Source organism: Myodes glareolus, chromosome 2, assembly GCF_982192425.1.
Source record: "Myodes glareolus chromosome 2, mMyoGla1.1, whole genome shotgun sequence".
NCBI classification, from domain to species: domain Eukaryota; kingdom Metazoa; phylum Chordata; class Mammalia; order Rodentia; family Cricetidae; genus Myodes; species Myodes glareolus.
This window is the reverse complement of record NC_142027.1, coordinates 67,424,076-67,439,541: the sequence shown is the minus strand read 5'-3', so window position 1 is coordinate 67,439,541 and position 15,466 is coordinate 67,424,076. Positions and strand designations below refer to the sequence as shown.

The 15,466-nt window shown below is 46.6% G+C and overlaps 1 protein-coding gene across 3 annotated transcripts in view; it reads left to right on the top strand.

Moving 5' to 3' along the window:
* Positions 1–15,466, top strand: part of Heg1 (heart development protein with EGF like domains 1) — an 83,646-nt gene that overhangs the window by 63,726 nt on the left and 4,454 nt on the right. For 2 of the 3 annotated variants that reach the window (XM_087901239.1, XM_087901249.1), the window contains 4 exons: positions 2,453–2,495; positions 2,839–2,876; positions 12,392–12,479; positions 14,976–15,150. In XM_087901239.1, the coding sequence (XP_087757365.1) occupies positions 2,453–2,495; positions 2,839–2,876; positions 12,392–12,479; positions 14,976–15,150 (344 nt within the window). The remainder of the gene's footprint in view (positions 1–2,452; positions 2,496–2,838; positions 2,877–12,391; positions 12,480–14,975; positions 15,151–15,466) is intronic. The other variant, XM_087901252.1, reaches the window with a different exon arrangement.

The following is a 15,466-nucleotide window of genomic DNA, read 5'->3' as shown; positions in this document are numbered from 1 at the left end:
TAAGTCAGATTGAAGGGAAAACTGGCTACTCTGTTGAGACCAGAAGGAAAGCGAGCATGCAAAAAGCTAAAGAGCGTATTTGCCAACATAAGCCATACCCTGAAGGTCTAAGCTTGATCCTAATGCAAAACCAGCAAGATCATGACTTCAAAAGGGTCAGAGCTCATAAAAGGAGACTCCCTCGCTCTTTAGGCATTGAGGCCCACCAAAGTTTCTCTGGGCATGCTCACTGAGAGGTTACCATGGTATTGTGGCAGTGTGGTCCATAGCTTCCTGCAGGGATTCCTTGTGGCTGCTGCTTAAGGTAAACGGGCCGGAGCGTGTAAGCCTCTAACTCAGGAAAAGTGAGTCTGCAGAGGCCGTCACATCCACAGCTCTCTCATGGTCGGCAATGAGATCGATTTCAGGTGATTTGGAACAGTGTTTTTCAAACCATATTCCACAAAACTGTTGCAGCTAGTAGATGCTGCATGACAGTAAAATGGATGCTAGAAATATTTTAGCTTCTGGCATTAGAAACGTAAAGAAGGAAAATATTAATGACATCCACACAGATGATACTGTTATGCACAAATTTGTGGCAGCACACGGGAAGTCTGTGAGACCTCCTGCCCCAGCCTGCAGGGTGTGTATCCGCCATTCAATCCCCAGCCCCTGCTCGCTTGCCCTTACCACTCACAATTCCTCCCTACTGTGTCTCTGTCTGCTCCCTGTTGGCAGCTCTACATTCTGTGGTTTTGTTTTTTTTTTAAATCTGATCTCTTATGCGATGTGTATCAGACATTAATCATGAATCAAAAAGTGTATCATGCCTTGCAGCAAGGAATTTGTGTACGGGGTCATTTTTCATTGTCGGCTTTCATTCCTGCATGCGTTGCCATCCCTGGTGTTTGGCTGAGTTATGATAATGTTGAGAGTATCCTATGATCAGACAAGCTCGAAAACTGCTGGCCCGGGAGAAGAGCTGGGTCCTCGTAGTCTGTGCAGTGGGCCCAGAGGGTTCAAAACTACGTTCTTAGCAAGGTGGAAATTAGGACACGTCTAGGTACATCTGAAATCTCTGGCACAGATTATAGGGTAAGCGTTCACCTATGGAGACCTGGTTAACAACCAGGACTGGGTTCCAGAGGGTGTCATCCACCACTTCAGCCTCCCCGTGGAAGAGGGCTAAGATATGTTGCTACGGACCGGCTCAGGGGAGCCACTCAGACCGTGAGGGAATCAGGGCGAAGGATGGAAGATTTCAGGATACGGCAGAGGAATTGACAGACAGACCACTTTCAATGTATTTTTGAAAATGCTGCTGTGTTTTACTTATTCAGTGTGAGGTTTTTATATTATTTCAAACAAAGAACTTGGCAAAGGCATACATCATCAGATCATAAAAAAAAGCATAGAATAGTTTACAAAAAGAATCTTTGAAAATGCTTTGACTTGGGCACAAGGACTTTCGCCCAGTCTGTACCAGGCGGCTGGCAGGGCTAAGTGACCTTGTGCTCAGAATATCTTGGGGTGTGAGAGGAGAAGACCACTATCTTCCTGGGAAAACTTTCTGCTAGGAAATTTTAGACATGATCTCAAACTTGTCTGAATCTGGTTTCATACCATAAATCTCAACTTTCTTCCCTCCCCGACTCTCAGGGTCAGATGTTGTAATTAGCCTAGGTTTATTCTGGCCATAATGAAGGCTACATAGGCCTCCTGCACGTAATTCTCAGGCAAACATCTAGTGTTGCTGCAGCTGTTTTCCTACAGAAGGCTTCTAAGGTTTCTCCTGATAAGAGCAACTCCTTTTGCTCCACATCATTAAGGAATTATTTTAACGATGACTTCCCTATTTCCAGAACTGGCTATTTCTTTAAAGGCTTTAATGAATAGGGGCGCAAAACTCAAAAATGTCCTCAGCAGTCTTGTTTGTATCCGCAACTGCCTGGAATAGTCTGATCTGTTAGCAATATGCAAGGATCACAAAGAACACACAGACAAGGGAAAAGACAGACATATAGCACCAAGTACAGTCAGGTCGAGTCAGTACAAATGGCAACTCAGGTAGCATTACACCACAACTGATTGCCAAGGGACAGCCCAGGACACAACTCCGAGAAGCGCGGATCCTGATCCTTCCGGCAATATTTGCCCATCCAGTCAGCATTTCTGCTACACTGGCGAGACAACCGTGGATGTAGCAATATGTCACCTCGTCTAAGAGACCACTGTTACTACTGTTCTCTCATAACCTTTTTACTGATGGGAACTGAGCCACACTGAGGTCAAGAAAAGTCTCATGATCCCTTTAAGAGTTGAGATGACAACAGTGTTCACGTCAGGATCTAGATAATTTAAAAAACTTTTGGCTTCTAGAATATTCTTGTGAACTCTGGGGTGGCTGGGGTTTAATTAAATGTGAGCTCTGCTCCTGTGGACCCTCATGGATTTTCCTTTCCTCTTTTAGCATGTGAAGATGGATACAGGCTTGAAAACGAAACCTGTATGAGGTGAGTTCCCTATTCGCTTTTTCTGATGAAGTTGTTACAAATGGTTTTTTAAAAAACCACCCTAAAAGACAGACCATCCAGGTGGATGGTGATGGCGCACACTTTTAATCCCAGCACTTGGGAGGCGAAGGCAGGCAGACCTCTGAGTTCTAGGCCAGCCTGGTCTACAGAGCGAGTTCCAGGATGGTCAGGGCAACCAGAAAAACAAAACAACAAACAAACAGAAAGGCAGACCATCCTAATAGAGAACTTATCCTAAGTAAAGAAGTCTCTCACATGCATTGCCTTGTCATAGCTTTTGAGACTTGAATCTGAGTCCTCTTTTGCCTCTCTTGACTTCCAGTTGCCCGTTTGGTCTCGGTGGTCTCAACTGTGGAAACCGTGAGTATCCCCAAGTGGAGAATTGGGACTGGGTGGGGTCAGGTCAGCTGAGGGCCTCCTCCTCTCTCCACTGTGTGCTCAAGTCCTGGGCTGGGTGTGTGAGAAAAACATAGAGGGAAGCTCGCATGGCGCTTTCCCAACCTCAAATTCTCAGGGGAGAAATAAACACCTGTGCACAGCTTCACCTGTGCTCTGAGCATGACGAGTCAGACATGAGGTGGGAGGCACGGAAGAGCCCACCTCAAGGAGAACCCAGGACACTCAGGAGTATTTCCTGGAAATCATGGAATTGGAGAGAGGTTCCAAACGACTTTGGGCAGACTCAGGGGTGGCGTGAGAGTAAAAAGGATGTCCCAGGGCAGGAAAACCATTTAGAACCCATTTAAGGTCTTGGGGCAGCCACAGATGCGTGGTGTTTTGGGACCAGTTTGTAAGTGGATGTGTCCAAATTATGGAAGGGAAAAAGGATTGGCAGTGCAGCATTAGGTTTGCAAAGTCCACAGGAAGTGAGCTGTGGGGCGGGTGAGTTCTTGGGCTGCAGTCAGTAACTGCCAGGGAGCTAGCAATCGCAGCCCAGGAGAGTTGCATGGTTGGGAAAAAACCACTGAGACCATAGTGAGCAAGAGTGTGTGTAAAAGTCAGGAGACTTCCAGTGTCGTGCCAGCTGGGACAAGGCACCCGCTATGAGGTGGAGTCTTACTTCCTGAAGTAAAACTCAGTGCGGTCAATGCTGATGGTGTGGCCAGCAGGATCCAGTCCCTTCTGAAGAACAGCTTGAGCCATTTTAGGTTTGCTTGCACTGGCATTTTTCGTGATGGAAGTTACCTTCAAAATGATAAAACAGAATTTGTCATACAGTATGTGGTAGTGTTTAAGAATAATAGCAATCAAACACTTTCTAGATGACCTTTGTCCCCTCTTATACAGGTAAATGTGCAAATGGTGAATTTCCCAGTTTATCAGTTTAGAAGTAGATGTGGTTTTATTCCCTGTGCGTTAAGACCCCTGCAGTTGCTATTTCTTAACTGTATGACCTACTTTTTATGTCTTCCGTGCACAAATCAAGCTAGCTTAGCCTTTCTCCCCTTCCCTATTTTTGTTTTTATACTTCTTTTTCTTTCTTCTTTCTTTCTTTTTTTCTTTTTTCTTTCTTTTTTTTTTTTTTTGAGATAAGGTCTCTCTATGTAGCTCTTTCTAGCCTGGAACTCACTATGTAGACCAAGCTGGCCTTGAACTCCCACAGATCCTCCTGCCTCTGCCTCCTGAGTGCTGGGTTCTAGATCTTTCTACTTTTCTATTCAGGAGAATAGCTGATATTCTGGAAGGTAGTATTGCATGTGTTCATGTTCAGGGTTTTGTGACATTGGTGTTTTGGTTTTTTTAAAATATGATTGGCACTTGCTACTGTCTGTCTAGGAAATACATACTCTGCATCCATTTATTCTCTAAACTCTTATGGTAAAAAAACAGTCAAGTCTATTTGTTTGTGGGGATCTTAAAAATAGCTGGGCAGTGGTGACACACACCTTTAATCCCAGCACTTGGGAGTCAGAGGCAGGCAGATCTCTGTGAGTTCGAGGCCAGGCTGGTTTACAAGAGCTAGTTCCAGGAGAGACTCCAAAACAACACAGAAAAATCCTGTCTCAAAAAATCAAAACCAAAACCAAACCAAAACAAAACGAAAACAGAATTTCTCTCAGGTTCTTAAGACCACTTTTCCTCCTCCATTTACCCAAGTGACCATTAAGCCCAGCAGACACCCGCCTCGGTCGTCGGCCCCAGCCCACTTCAGGAGCTGACCGTTTACCATTAACTGTAGTGACTTTGATATCGTCTTCAAGTTAGTACTATAAAACATTTTATGACAGCTGATAAAAATGTTACGACTTGTGATAACATGTGAAGTGGTAGTGTTTCCATACACGCCTCAGCAGCAGGCACCGCCACCGACCTCCTTATCTCAGTCTGGGCCCAGCCCTAGGTGTTGGCTAGGAGCTGAGGGCATCTAGACGTCTCCCCATGAGTGATGAAAGCCCCCGAGGAAGCCATGACTCATCATTTGGTGCTTTGTACCATTCAACCTGGCTGCTGTCACCCAACCTGAGTTTCGTTTTCCTCTTTTATCTTTGAGATGGGATCTTACTTTATGTGGCTTGGGCCAGCCTCCCTCCATCTCTGGAGCGCTGGGGTTACAGTGTGACCTGCTGCGCCCAGTCTCATCGATTTCCTGTAGGCAGGAAATGTCTCTGGAGAGGCACAGTCTGTCCTCGGGCCCAAGGAAACAGATAAGCCAGCTTTCCCCAGCTACCTGCATGACCTTGAAATTCTCCTGTTCCCACATTCCTGGCTGTTGCCCAATTACAGCATATCCTAGGCATAGGATTAATCTGTGTTCTGCCTTTTAAAGGGTCTTGTAGCTTTCTAGCTCGGCCCAGGCTCCACTCCTTGCATCTCATAGAATATTCCTTCAAAAGGGGTGGGATGAGTCTTTCTCAAGACTTTAGTTCCGAAGGGCATGCAGGTCACCCACATCCAGGGCACAGGGCTCCAACTGGCTTGTCCCTTTTCTCCTCTTTCCATGAACACTTCTCTGTTTATACCCCACATTCCAACAATTGTGTCTTTTTCTCCCATTGTCCTGAATTCTTTCCTAAATGTGTGACCAGAGCTGTCCCTTGTCCTGTTGTTCTCCATGCACACCTCCTTGTGACCAGAGCTGCCCTTGTCCTCTGTGCTCTCGTGCACACCTCCTTGTGACCAGAGCTGTCCTTGTCCTCTGTGCTCTCGTGCACACCTCCTTTGTTGGCTGAACTTTATGTTGGTTCCTCTGCACAGAAGTATAGTGTCTCCCCCGATGCTTTGAGTTGCTTCACCTTTTGCTTCTCTCACTCACGTGTATTTGTGTGTGTGTGTGTGTAGATAATATGCATGTAGTGTGTGTGTGTATATGAATATATGCATATGTCTATGTGTTTAAATGTATGTGTGTATTTTATGTATCTGCTATTGAGTTAGGGTCTAACATATCTCTCATACTACTCTAAAACTTACTTTGTAGCCTGAGATTGCCTCAAACTCACAATCCTCCTGCCTCAGCCTTTCAAGTGTTGGGATTTCACGGTTGCCACCGTGCCGGCCAATTTATTTTCTTTTAATTTTTTTTTATATTGTCATAGCATAGGACAATGTAAAATCATTGACTTTTTCCCCTTTTCAAACCCCAAATCAATTAGAGTATAGGTGTAAAATAAGGAAGGGAGAGGATGTACAGTGTCCATCACCCATTATACACCACACACCGCCTGTGTGAAGACCAGCAGCCCCAGGGACCAGGGAAAGAGGAGGATGTACAGTGTCCATCACCCATCATATGCCCACACTGTCTCTGTGAGGACCAGCAGCTTCAGTTACCAAGCACCTGCTAGACACAGTTTCAGACCTCCTCCCTCCATACCTACGAAATCAGAATCTGGAAATTTATCAAACTCAACAACTTGCTTGTGGGCAGCATTGCATACATCTACAGCTCAAACACAGGCTTCGTCCGTGTGAGTGTGTGTCTCCTTTCCAAGGAGTTGGACTTCACCGGATATACTAGTTTGTAGCCTACTTTTCTAAACTTTTAAAATTAAGGTTTTATTTTGCGAATGAGTATTTTCCCTGCACGTTTATGTCTGTACAGTGCATACTTGGTGCCCACAAAAGCCAGGAGAGGGCACTGATCCTCGAGAACTGGAGTTACAAGTGACTGTGAGCTTCCATATGGGTGCTAAGAATTGAACCCAGGTCCTCTGGAAGAGCAGCCAGTACTGAGCCATCTCTCCAGCCCTGTAACCTGTTTATAACTGCAATGTTTTCATTTCTTATTACGTCATTTTTGATAGTGCCATACTATCCTGTGCTATAATATATTAAGTGCGTCCCTCTGATGACCTTTTTTTATAGACTCATCCTCTAAGCCATTTCTCTGGTTTATGACCTCTGTCCCGTCATGACCGTAGAACTCACACTGCTGCTCCAGATTGATTTCTTCTTATTACAGACAGACGTTTCTGTCCTTCCCTCTTTCATACCCATTCCACATGCTCTTTGCTTCAAAGCCTCTGGCTCAATGGTGGTCCTTCCCTAACATAAAAGAGGCATCTTTTCTGTTTCGTCTCTTCCAGTGAACTAGGGTGTTCCACCTAACGATACTCCCCACTGCCTTCTGCCCCCACAACCTGATAGATGCAGAACTTGTCACTCTGCTCTCCCTGTCCTCGCGTGGAGCTGCAGGGAGATTCAGATCAGAGGAAGTGCTGTGTCAGCAGGAGTCGCTCAGGTCCAGAAAGACCCAGAAATGCGTAGGAGGAAGGAGCGATCCCTCCATAATCACCCGGAAGTCAGAGCCAGCCGTCATCCCGCTGGCCTCAGCTGGCTTTCTTTCCCATCAGGACTGGGGGAAGCAGGGCTTGGGAGAGGAGAACACTCGTCTATGTTTGACGTCCCCATGGCCTGGTGAAGTGGAAGGGACAGGGACCCCAGCAGAGAGTAAGGGTCACATGGAGACGGTCTTAACGGAGGGCGGTGGGCACTGGGTAGGTCCACACATAACCTGGACACTTGGAAACTGGGAAACTTCAGAGAAAGGAAAGGAAAACCTTGAGCAGAGATGTAAGAGGATGGGGAGGCTTAAAAGGCAAACGCCGACCTTATGTGGTAAAGTACTGAAGGAATTTTAAAAGAAAACCAGTCAGGCTGCCTAGAAAGCTCTGCTGCATGGGTTTAAAGAAAGTGTGTTCTTTTTAAAGAAAGGAAGTTCTGGAGTAAAGACTGGCAAGCTGAAGGGAAGCTTAGTAGAAGGGCTTGTCCTGGGACGGGGAGCCAGGAATTGTTGCAGTGGGCTCCTCTGGCTGCTGAGGTCAGAGCTCTCAGCACAGCCCAGCGTGACTCCACCTCCTCTCTGCCTTCACTTGGTGTGGCTGTCCACGGGCTTCCTCCTCTCCCAGACCATGTGGTAGAAACAGAATCCATGCATCTCTGACTGTGTGTGAAGGAGAAAGGTCTATCATGTATTCCTTCCTCATCAGCTGTGGCCAAGGGTGTCAACATGAGTGACCACCCCACTGCAGATGGAGGGACTAAGTATTCTCAGAAGAGGTGGGTTATACAGACAGTGGGTTCCTTCCAAATAGCCGCATAAGCAAGGAGCTCCTGAGGAAGGGAGAGACCGAGCGTGGGTTGGTTTGGTGGAAAAATGCAAGTGGAGGTCCCGGCCTCAAGCTGAGGGGATGGTGGAAGGAGCCATGGCTGGCGAGGCCAGGAAAGGGGGCCTGTGGTAGCACCTCCTCAGGACTAGAGAGCACAGGACAGACTCAGGCAGCGTCTCTGTCTGTCTCCTGCTAAACTCCCACACAGCACATGCAAAGGTAGAAGTAAACATGGCAGTTGGCGTTGGGGGAGAAAGGCCCCGTGGAGCTCTGTGTCTCAGAAAAGCTAAAGTCAGTACTTGTGCCCCAAAGATCAGTTAAAATGATGCTGTGAGACAGCACCCTTAGCCGGGCAGTGGTGGCGCACACCTATAATCCCAGCACTCAGAAGGCAGAGGCAGGTGGATCTTTGTGAGTTCTAGGCCAGACTGGTCTACAGAGTGAGTGCCAGGACTGTTTCACAGAGAAACCCTGTCTAAAAAGAAAAAAAGAAAAAGAAAAAAAGACAGTGTCCTTGGTAGAGATGGCAAAGTGTATATGAAATCTCTTCATCTTGTTTATTTTTATTGTTATTTCCTTTATTTAAAATATTTGAATTAGGATATACACTTTCAGGTTTCATTGTGGTATTTTCAAACAAAATTCTTTTATGTTAATTCTTCTGACCCTACCTACCCCCTCCATACCCTTCCCCCCATAACCTCCTTTCTTTGTGTCACCTGTGTCTTGCTGCCTCCCCCTTGACTTCCCCCACCCATGGTTTCTTTTTAATACAATGACTCATGCTCACCCGCACTCACATACGTGTATATACATTACAGCTAGGTTCCAGATAGCTGAGTCTGCGTTACTTCACTATGTCCACAGTGAATGTCTGTAAATGAACAAGAAAAGGAAGTGTATGACACTTGATCTCTAAAGGGATAGAAGGGGGACCAAGTAAGATTTTGTGTATGTAAAAAGCGATCCAGCATGGTACGATGGCACACGCTTGTAATTTTAGTACTTGGAAAGCTGGAGCAGGAGGATCATGAGTTTGAGGCCAGCCTGGGCTACATAGTGAGTTCCAAGCCACCCTAGGCTATTTAATCAGTTATTTCTTCCCTGCTGCCTGTCTGCCTTCTCCTTTCATGTCATTCGTGTGTGTGTGTGTGTGTAGAGAGAGAGAGAAATATATGTGTGTGTGTGTGTAGAGAGAGAGAGAAATATATATATATGTGTGTGTGTGTGTGTACATATACACATATATATATTAGTATGAGAGAAGTAGAAGTAGATATATATTCATATTCATATTTCTAAGCTTGGCTTATTTTACCTAAAATGATGTTATCCAGTTCCATCCATTTTCCTGCAAAGCATGTTATTTTTCAGACAAAACTGTTTATTTCAAAGAGGAGTGTGCTATAACCTGCAGCCACTTACAGGGGTCAAATAATGGATATTTGGTTGTTTTGCTGGAAGCTAGAAAAATTAGTGTGATGTATGGGATAAATAATAGTTTACTTTTTTGTTTGTTGAGGCAGGTTCTCACTGTGTTGCCCCAGCTGCCCTGAAACTTGCTATGTAGACCAGACTAGTCTTGAACTCACAGAGATTCACCTGTCTCTGTCTCCCCAGAGCTGGGATTAAAAGAATGCACCAATAAGCCTGGTTTAGATTTTGGTTTTTAGGAACAGAATAAATGAGGTTTGGTAGCACACGACTGCAATCCCAGGCTCAAACAGGAGGATTATTTCAACTTTGAGGTCAGAGTGGGCTACATAGTGAGTTTTAGGCTACTGGGCTATAGGGTGAGAGCCTGTCTCAACTTAAAAAGAAAACAGGCAGCCAGGCAGTGGTGGCAGCACTCGGGAGGCAGAGGCAGGTGGATCTCTAAGTTTAAGACCAACCTGGTCTACAGAGCAAGTACCAGGACACTCAAGGCTACACAGAGAAACCTTGTCTCAAAAAACCAAAACCAAACAAACAAAAAAACAAAACAAAACAGGGAAGGCAAGTATGATGACAAATGCCGGTATTCCCAGTCCTTGAGAGGTGGAGGCAAGAGTTCAAGGCCAGTCTTGGCTACGTGAAACCCTGTCCAAAAAATAGGGAGGGACACAGTGGAAGCCAGGTGTGGTCGCTTGTGATCCCAGCACATAGACACTAGCAGCAGTTCAAGGGCATCCTTGGCTATGTGGCAAGTTAGAGGGGTGCTGGGCTACATGAGACTTCATCTGGAAAGTTAAATAAATGAGCGAGCATAGGGAGACGCTGAAGCTTCTTAAAACGGGACCAGCACCGTCAGGCTTGCTGTCCAGATGAGGTGACGGGAGCTCAGGGCAGAGCTGGTGGGGATGAAGAGCAGGGATGTGAGGCTGGAAAGAGGGCTCAGGGGTTCAGAACACTGCCTGCTCTTCCAGAGGACTAGAGTTCAGTCCCCAGCACCCACATGGGGGTGCTCACAGCTCTCTGTGGCTCTAACTCCATGGGATCTGCCACCCTCTTCACTGGAGAGATGGCAGAGCGGTTAAGAGCACGTGTTGCTCTTCCAGAGGACGCAGGTTCTATCCCCAGCACCTACACGGTGGCTAGCAGGCATTTGTCACTCCTGGTCCACGGGATCCAATGCCTGTTTCTGACCACCACGGGTGTGCACATGACATATATACTTACACTCAGTCATACACGTACCCATAAAATAAATATTTTTAAAGATGAACATGGATACAATCCCCAAGAGGTTTGCTTTGTCCTCACTTGTAAGAGGAACCTCTGACCGCATGTATCGCGAGGCGAGGGAGGCGAGGGTGCATAATGTGATTCCTCTATGAGGCAGTACTAATCTTTTTCATAAGAGTCCGGCCTCTTTGCTAGTTACTTAAATAAAAGGCTAGATAAAGGGTTCATAGCTTGTCATTTACCTGTTCTGCTCATAGCCCTTAATGTAGGCGTTCATCAGACGGGGCAAGAGCTCCGGCTCTCTGCCATAACCTCGACCTTATGAAAATGGCTGCAGGTCATTGTTTCAGTCTTAATTTCCTTCGGAAGTCTGGTCATCTGGAGCTGGAGAGATGGCTCAGTGTTAAAGAGCACTGTCTGCTCTTGCAGAGGACCTGGGTTCCACTCCCAGCACCTTCCTGGTGGTCTACAACCCTCTGTAACTCCTGTCCCAGGGGATCTGATGTCATCTCCTGGCCTCCTTGGTCATGCCACAGACAAATAATTGAATAAAACATTGGTAATGAAATTTTTTTTTGAGACAGGATTTTTCTGTGTATTTTGTATTTTTGTATTTTTTGATTTTTCTGTGTATTTTGTATTTTGTATTTTTGAATTTTTCTGGCTATTCTGGAACTAGCTCTGTAGGCTAGCCTCAAACTCACAGAGATCCAACTTCCTCTGCCTCATGAGCACTGGGTGAAAGGCATGAGCCACCACACCCAGCTAAAATAAATTTTTTAAAAAAGAAAATTAGTTATTGCCCTTTCATACTAGATCTTGCAACCCGAGGAACAAATTTTAATTGTATTTCACAAGAAAAATAGAATATTTAATATAATTTATAAGAAATAATTTTGCTACAAATATATAGATATAAAACCCTATTAATTAGACCTTTCAGCATTATTCTATCAGTGCTAATTTCTGGTAGTTAAATTTATGTCTGTGGAGCCCCCTGGGTCCCCAGATTTAACAGACTAGTAATATTTCTTCTGAAATTGAAGAGTTTAGCCTGTCTTGGTTCTGTTTTACTAAGTTAGGTCCTAAAACAGAATCCAGCATCTGCTTTTATTTTGTTTTGTTTTGAGACAGGGTTTCTCTGTGTAGCCCTGACTGTCCTGGAACTTGCTCCGTAAACCAGGTTGGCCTCGAACTCATAGAGATCTGCCTGCCTCTGCCTTCAGTGTGAACCAAGCATCTTTATCTCTACTGTCACCATCGAGCTAACAAGTTTCCTGATGTTTAAATTTCAAAAAAAAAAGCACTCATCTTAAATGAGAGAGAGAGCGAGAGAGAAAAGGACGGGAGAAATCTGTCAGATCAGTTTGGGGAAACAATGCTTGCCTTTCTCTTTCTCGTTTATGGTTCAGTGACTTCATCGGGGATCTCTTACAGGAAGAATTTTAGGGCCACTGCCCTAGAAGGGGCTGAACTGGGGATTCCTCTCAAGACAAAAAAGTGGAACTCTAGCCTTAGAGTTTTCTGGGCCAGAGACCAGGCCTTATTAGGCGAGAGGGCCAGGGCCACGCTGGCAGAGGTGGGAGCGGGGCAGAGGCTCTGATTATTACTCGTGACCTCCTGCCAATCCACCCTGTTTGTTTGCCTCTTTGACATGTTTAGCCTATCAGCTCATCACCGTGGTGATAGCGGCAGCTGGAGGTGGCCTTCTCCTCATTCTGGGCATCGCACTCATTGTTACCTGTTGCAGGTGAGTGACCGAGATCTCGGATTTAAATCCCGCTTTATCAACTGTGCTGTACGAGGGTCAGTGTTTAGCCTTGAACAAACTAGCACTGGGGAGACTGAGGCAGAAGGGATGCCTTGGAGGATGACGACAGCCCGGGTCCATAGCAAGTTATAGGCAAGCCTGGGCTGCATGATAAAATCCTGTCTCCAAAGAACCAAAAAGTAGTAACACAACCAACTAAATAAAAAGGCGAGTTGGACTTTATCAAGATCCAGAACTTTCCAACTCTAGAGCTGAGGATGGGGCTCCGTTTGGTAGAGTGTTTGCCTAGCATGCATGAAGCCCGTGTTCGCTCCCCAGCCGCACAAAAACTGAGTGTGGGGCTGTCCTCTCGTGATCCCAGCCCAGGAGGTAAAGGCAGGAGGAATCAATGATTCAGTTACCCTTAGCTAGGAAGCAGGTGCAAGGCCAGCCAGGCCTACAAAGAGACTGTTTTAAAAAGCAAAACAGCCAGATCTGGGGACACACATCCTTAATCCCAGCACTCTGGAGACAGAGACACTTGGAGCTCCTTGAGTTAAAGGGGAGACTAGATGGAAACACGTGCACACAAGAACTTGGCCCGGTGTGTTCACAGCAAGTCTGTTCCTAAGAGTCCAAAGGGGAAACAATCCAGGGCCCGTGGGCTGGTGAATAAGAAAACCAGATGTGACAGAACCGTCCCCCGTACCCACAGTCAGCCACTGACTGGCACGTGGGTGAACCTTCAGTATCTTACTCTAGGTGAAAGATGGCATCTGCAAAATCATCTGGGATGCCATATGAACATGAGTTACTAAAGGTCATCTACTAGAGACAGGAAGTAGACTAGCTGGAGTCTAGGGCCGAGGTCAGGTTAGAGATGCTGGAAGGCTGGGGATGGTTACTATGGGGGTAGGTGATGAAGTGCCTTTAAAACTGAGAGGACAGGCGCACCACAGTGAATATGGTAAAAACCATTAAACGAGTAAATCGTATGGTGACGTCAGTCCGTTCTCAGATCTGTGTTTATAGAGAGATGCAAAGACGCACGGAGGGAGGGACTGGCTGAGCTCTGTCAGCAGCAAAGGCGATGGAGGGAGCCATGGTTTGGATGAATAGTGACCTTCGCTCCAGGCTTCCTGAGGTGGGAAGGGAAGAGAAGCTAGATCCCCTTGTCTACAATTACCTGTCCAAGTAAAGGAACAATCATTGATTTAAATGATATCAAATGGAAAGAATTATTTGTAGGTAACAGACGGAGGGACTTTTCCAAAGTAGCTCGTTATCTTTTCGTGCCCATGATGTAAGGACATTTTAAAGCACCCCTCGCCTCCAGGAAGGCTACCAAGAATAACATGGTAAGCATTGTATCGCTCAGGAGTGCGGGCCTCGTGGGATAGCCACTTCTTCTCATATTGCCATCAGATATAAGCATGCGAGGAAATAAACTGGTTAAGGGCGGTGGCATAGAGAAACAAAGCCTGGCAGGTGGAAGGACGTAAACCTTGTCTTGGCAGCACTCTCGGTCACGCGATGTAGGCGTTTCTGGAGGGAGCCCGGATTCTTGGCTACTGAAAGGGGAAGACAGCAATGGGGCTGACCTGTCACCGCACAGTAGTAGCAGGTCGGCTCTGAGCCTGACGGAAGGGCCAGTACTGAAGCCGTGTCCTGGAACTTCAGTTTTACAATGCTGAGTCATTTTTGTGCCTTTCCCAGAAACTTAGAGTGCGGGACGAACAACGGCCTTCAGATTCTCTTACTCAAAGCAAATAATTAAATATTTCTGATCCTCCACCCACAAGACAGATAGTTGCCCCAACCGTTCCTAGGCAGTGAAACCTCATGGCAGGGTGGGTTCTGGGCCTGCTAAAATGAGAATGTGGAGAGGCTCTAAGCAGGCGGCCCCCATGGAGGTTTTTGTAAATAAAACCCTGGCTGGGAAGTGGCGAGGCCGACCCCATCCCAGGTCTCTAGTAGCTGCAGGTGAGCCACAGGCAGTTTCCACAAGCCAGAGCCACCCGAGGCCTGGCTCCCATTCTGGAAACTCAGGAACAGCCTTGGTGCTTCACCTGTGGCTACTGATGTTTGGCCACCATTGAGTTCCTTTCCCGACCACAGTCACCTGTGAAGCCTGATTCTTGTGCCCCTGGCCACTCCCGGGCACAATCCCTCTGCTCCCAGAGGACACTAATAGCTCCTTTGGGGCTGTCTTCATGCTCCATGTAGGCTTTTGAAGTTGGAAAGTCTTTTTGTTTTTGTTTTTTGTCTGTTTATTTGTTTTTTTGGATGGCAGAGGGGACACCTAATGTCAGTTTTAGTTTTTTAGGCATATACTAAATCATCCTAGCATTTCTGGTGGGCAGCCACATGGGAATACAGAGGCAGTGGTAGGTCTATTTTATGTTGCCAAACACACGAAATCAGTCTGGTCACAGAGGCCGTTTCCTGACACACTTACTGATAGAATTTGTCGCGCATCTTTTTAACATCTCACAGAAAGAGTAAAAATGACATAAGTAAACTCATCTTCAAAAGTGGGGACTTCCAAATGTCCCCATACGCCGAGTACCCCAAGAATCCTCGCTCACAAGAATGGGGCCGAGAAGCCATTGAAATGCACGAGAACGGGAGCACCAAAAACCTCCTGCAGATGACAGACGTGTACTACTCGGTAGGTGTCTGCCCAGCCGGCCACAGGGCCCCAGCCGGCCACAGGGCCCCAGCCGGCCACAGGGCCCCAGCCGGCCACAGGGCCCCAGCCGGCCACAGGCCCCCAGTGGGCCACAGGGTCCCAGCTCCTGGTTCCCTGTGAAAGCATCGAAGGAGAGCAGTGACATAAACCTCTCAGGTTCACAGTGTCCTGACACACAGTTTATTACTCGGGTTTATTATTTGGTCTAACAATGGCCTAGCTGTGCAGTGTTTAGCAGTGTGAGTATCAGGGATCCTTTCACAGAATAAGTTACTGTCAGGGAGCGGGAGTCGTC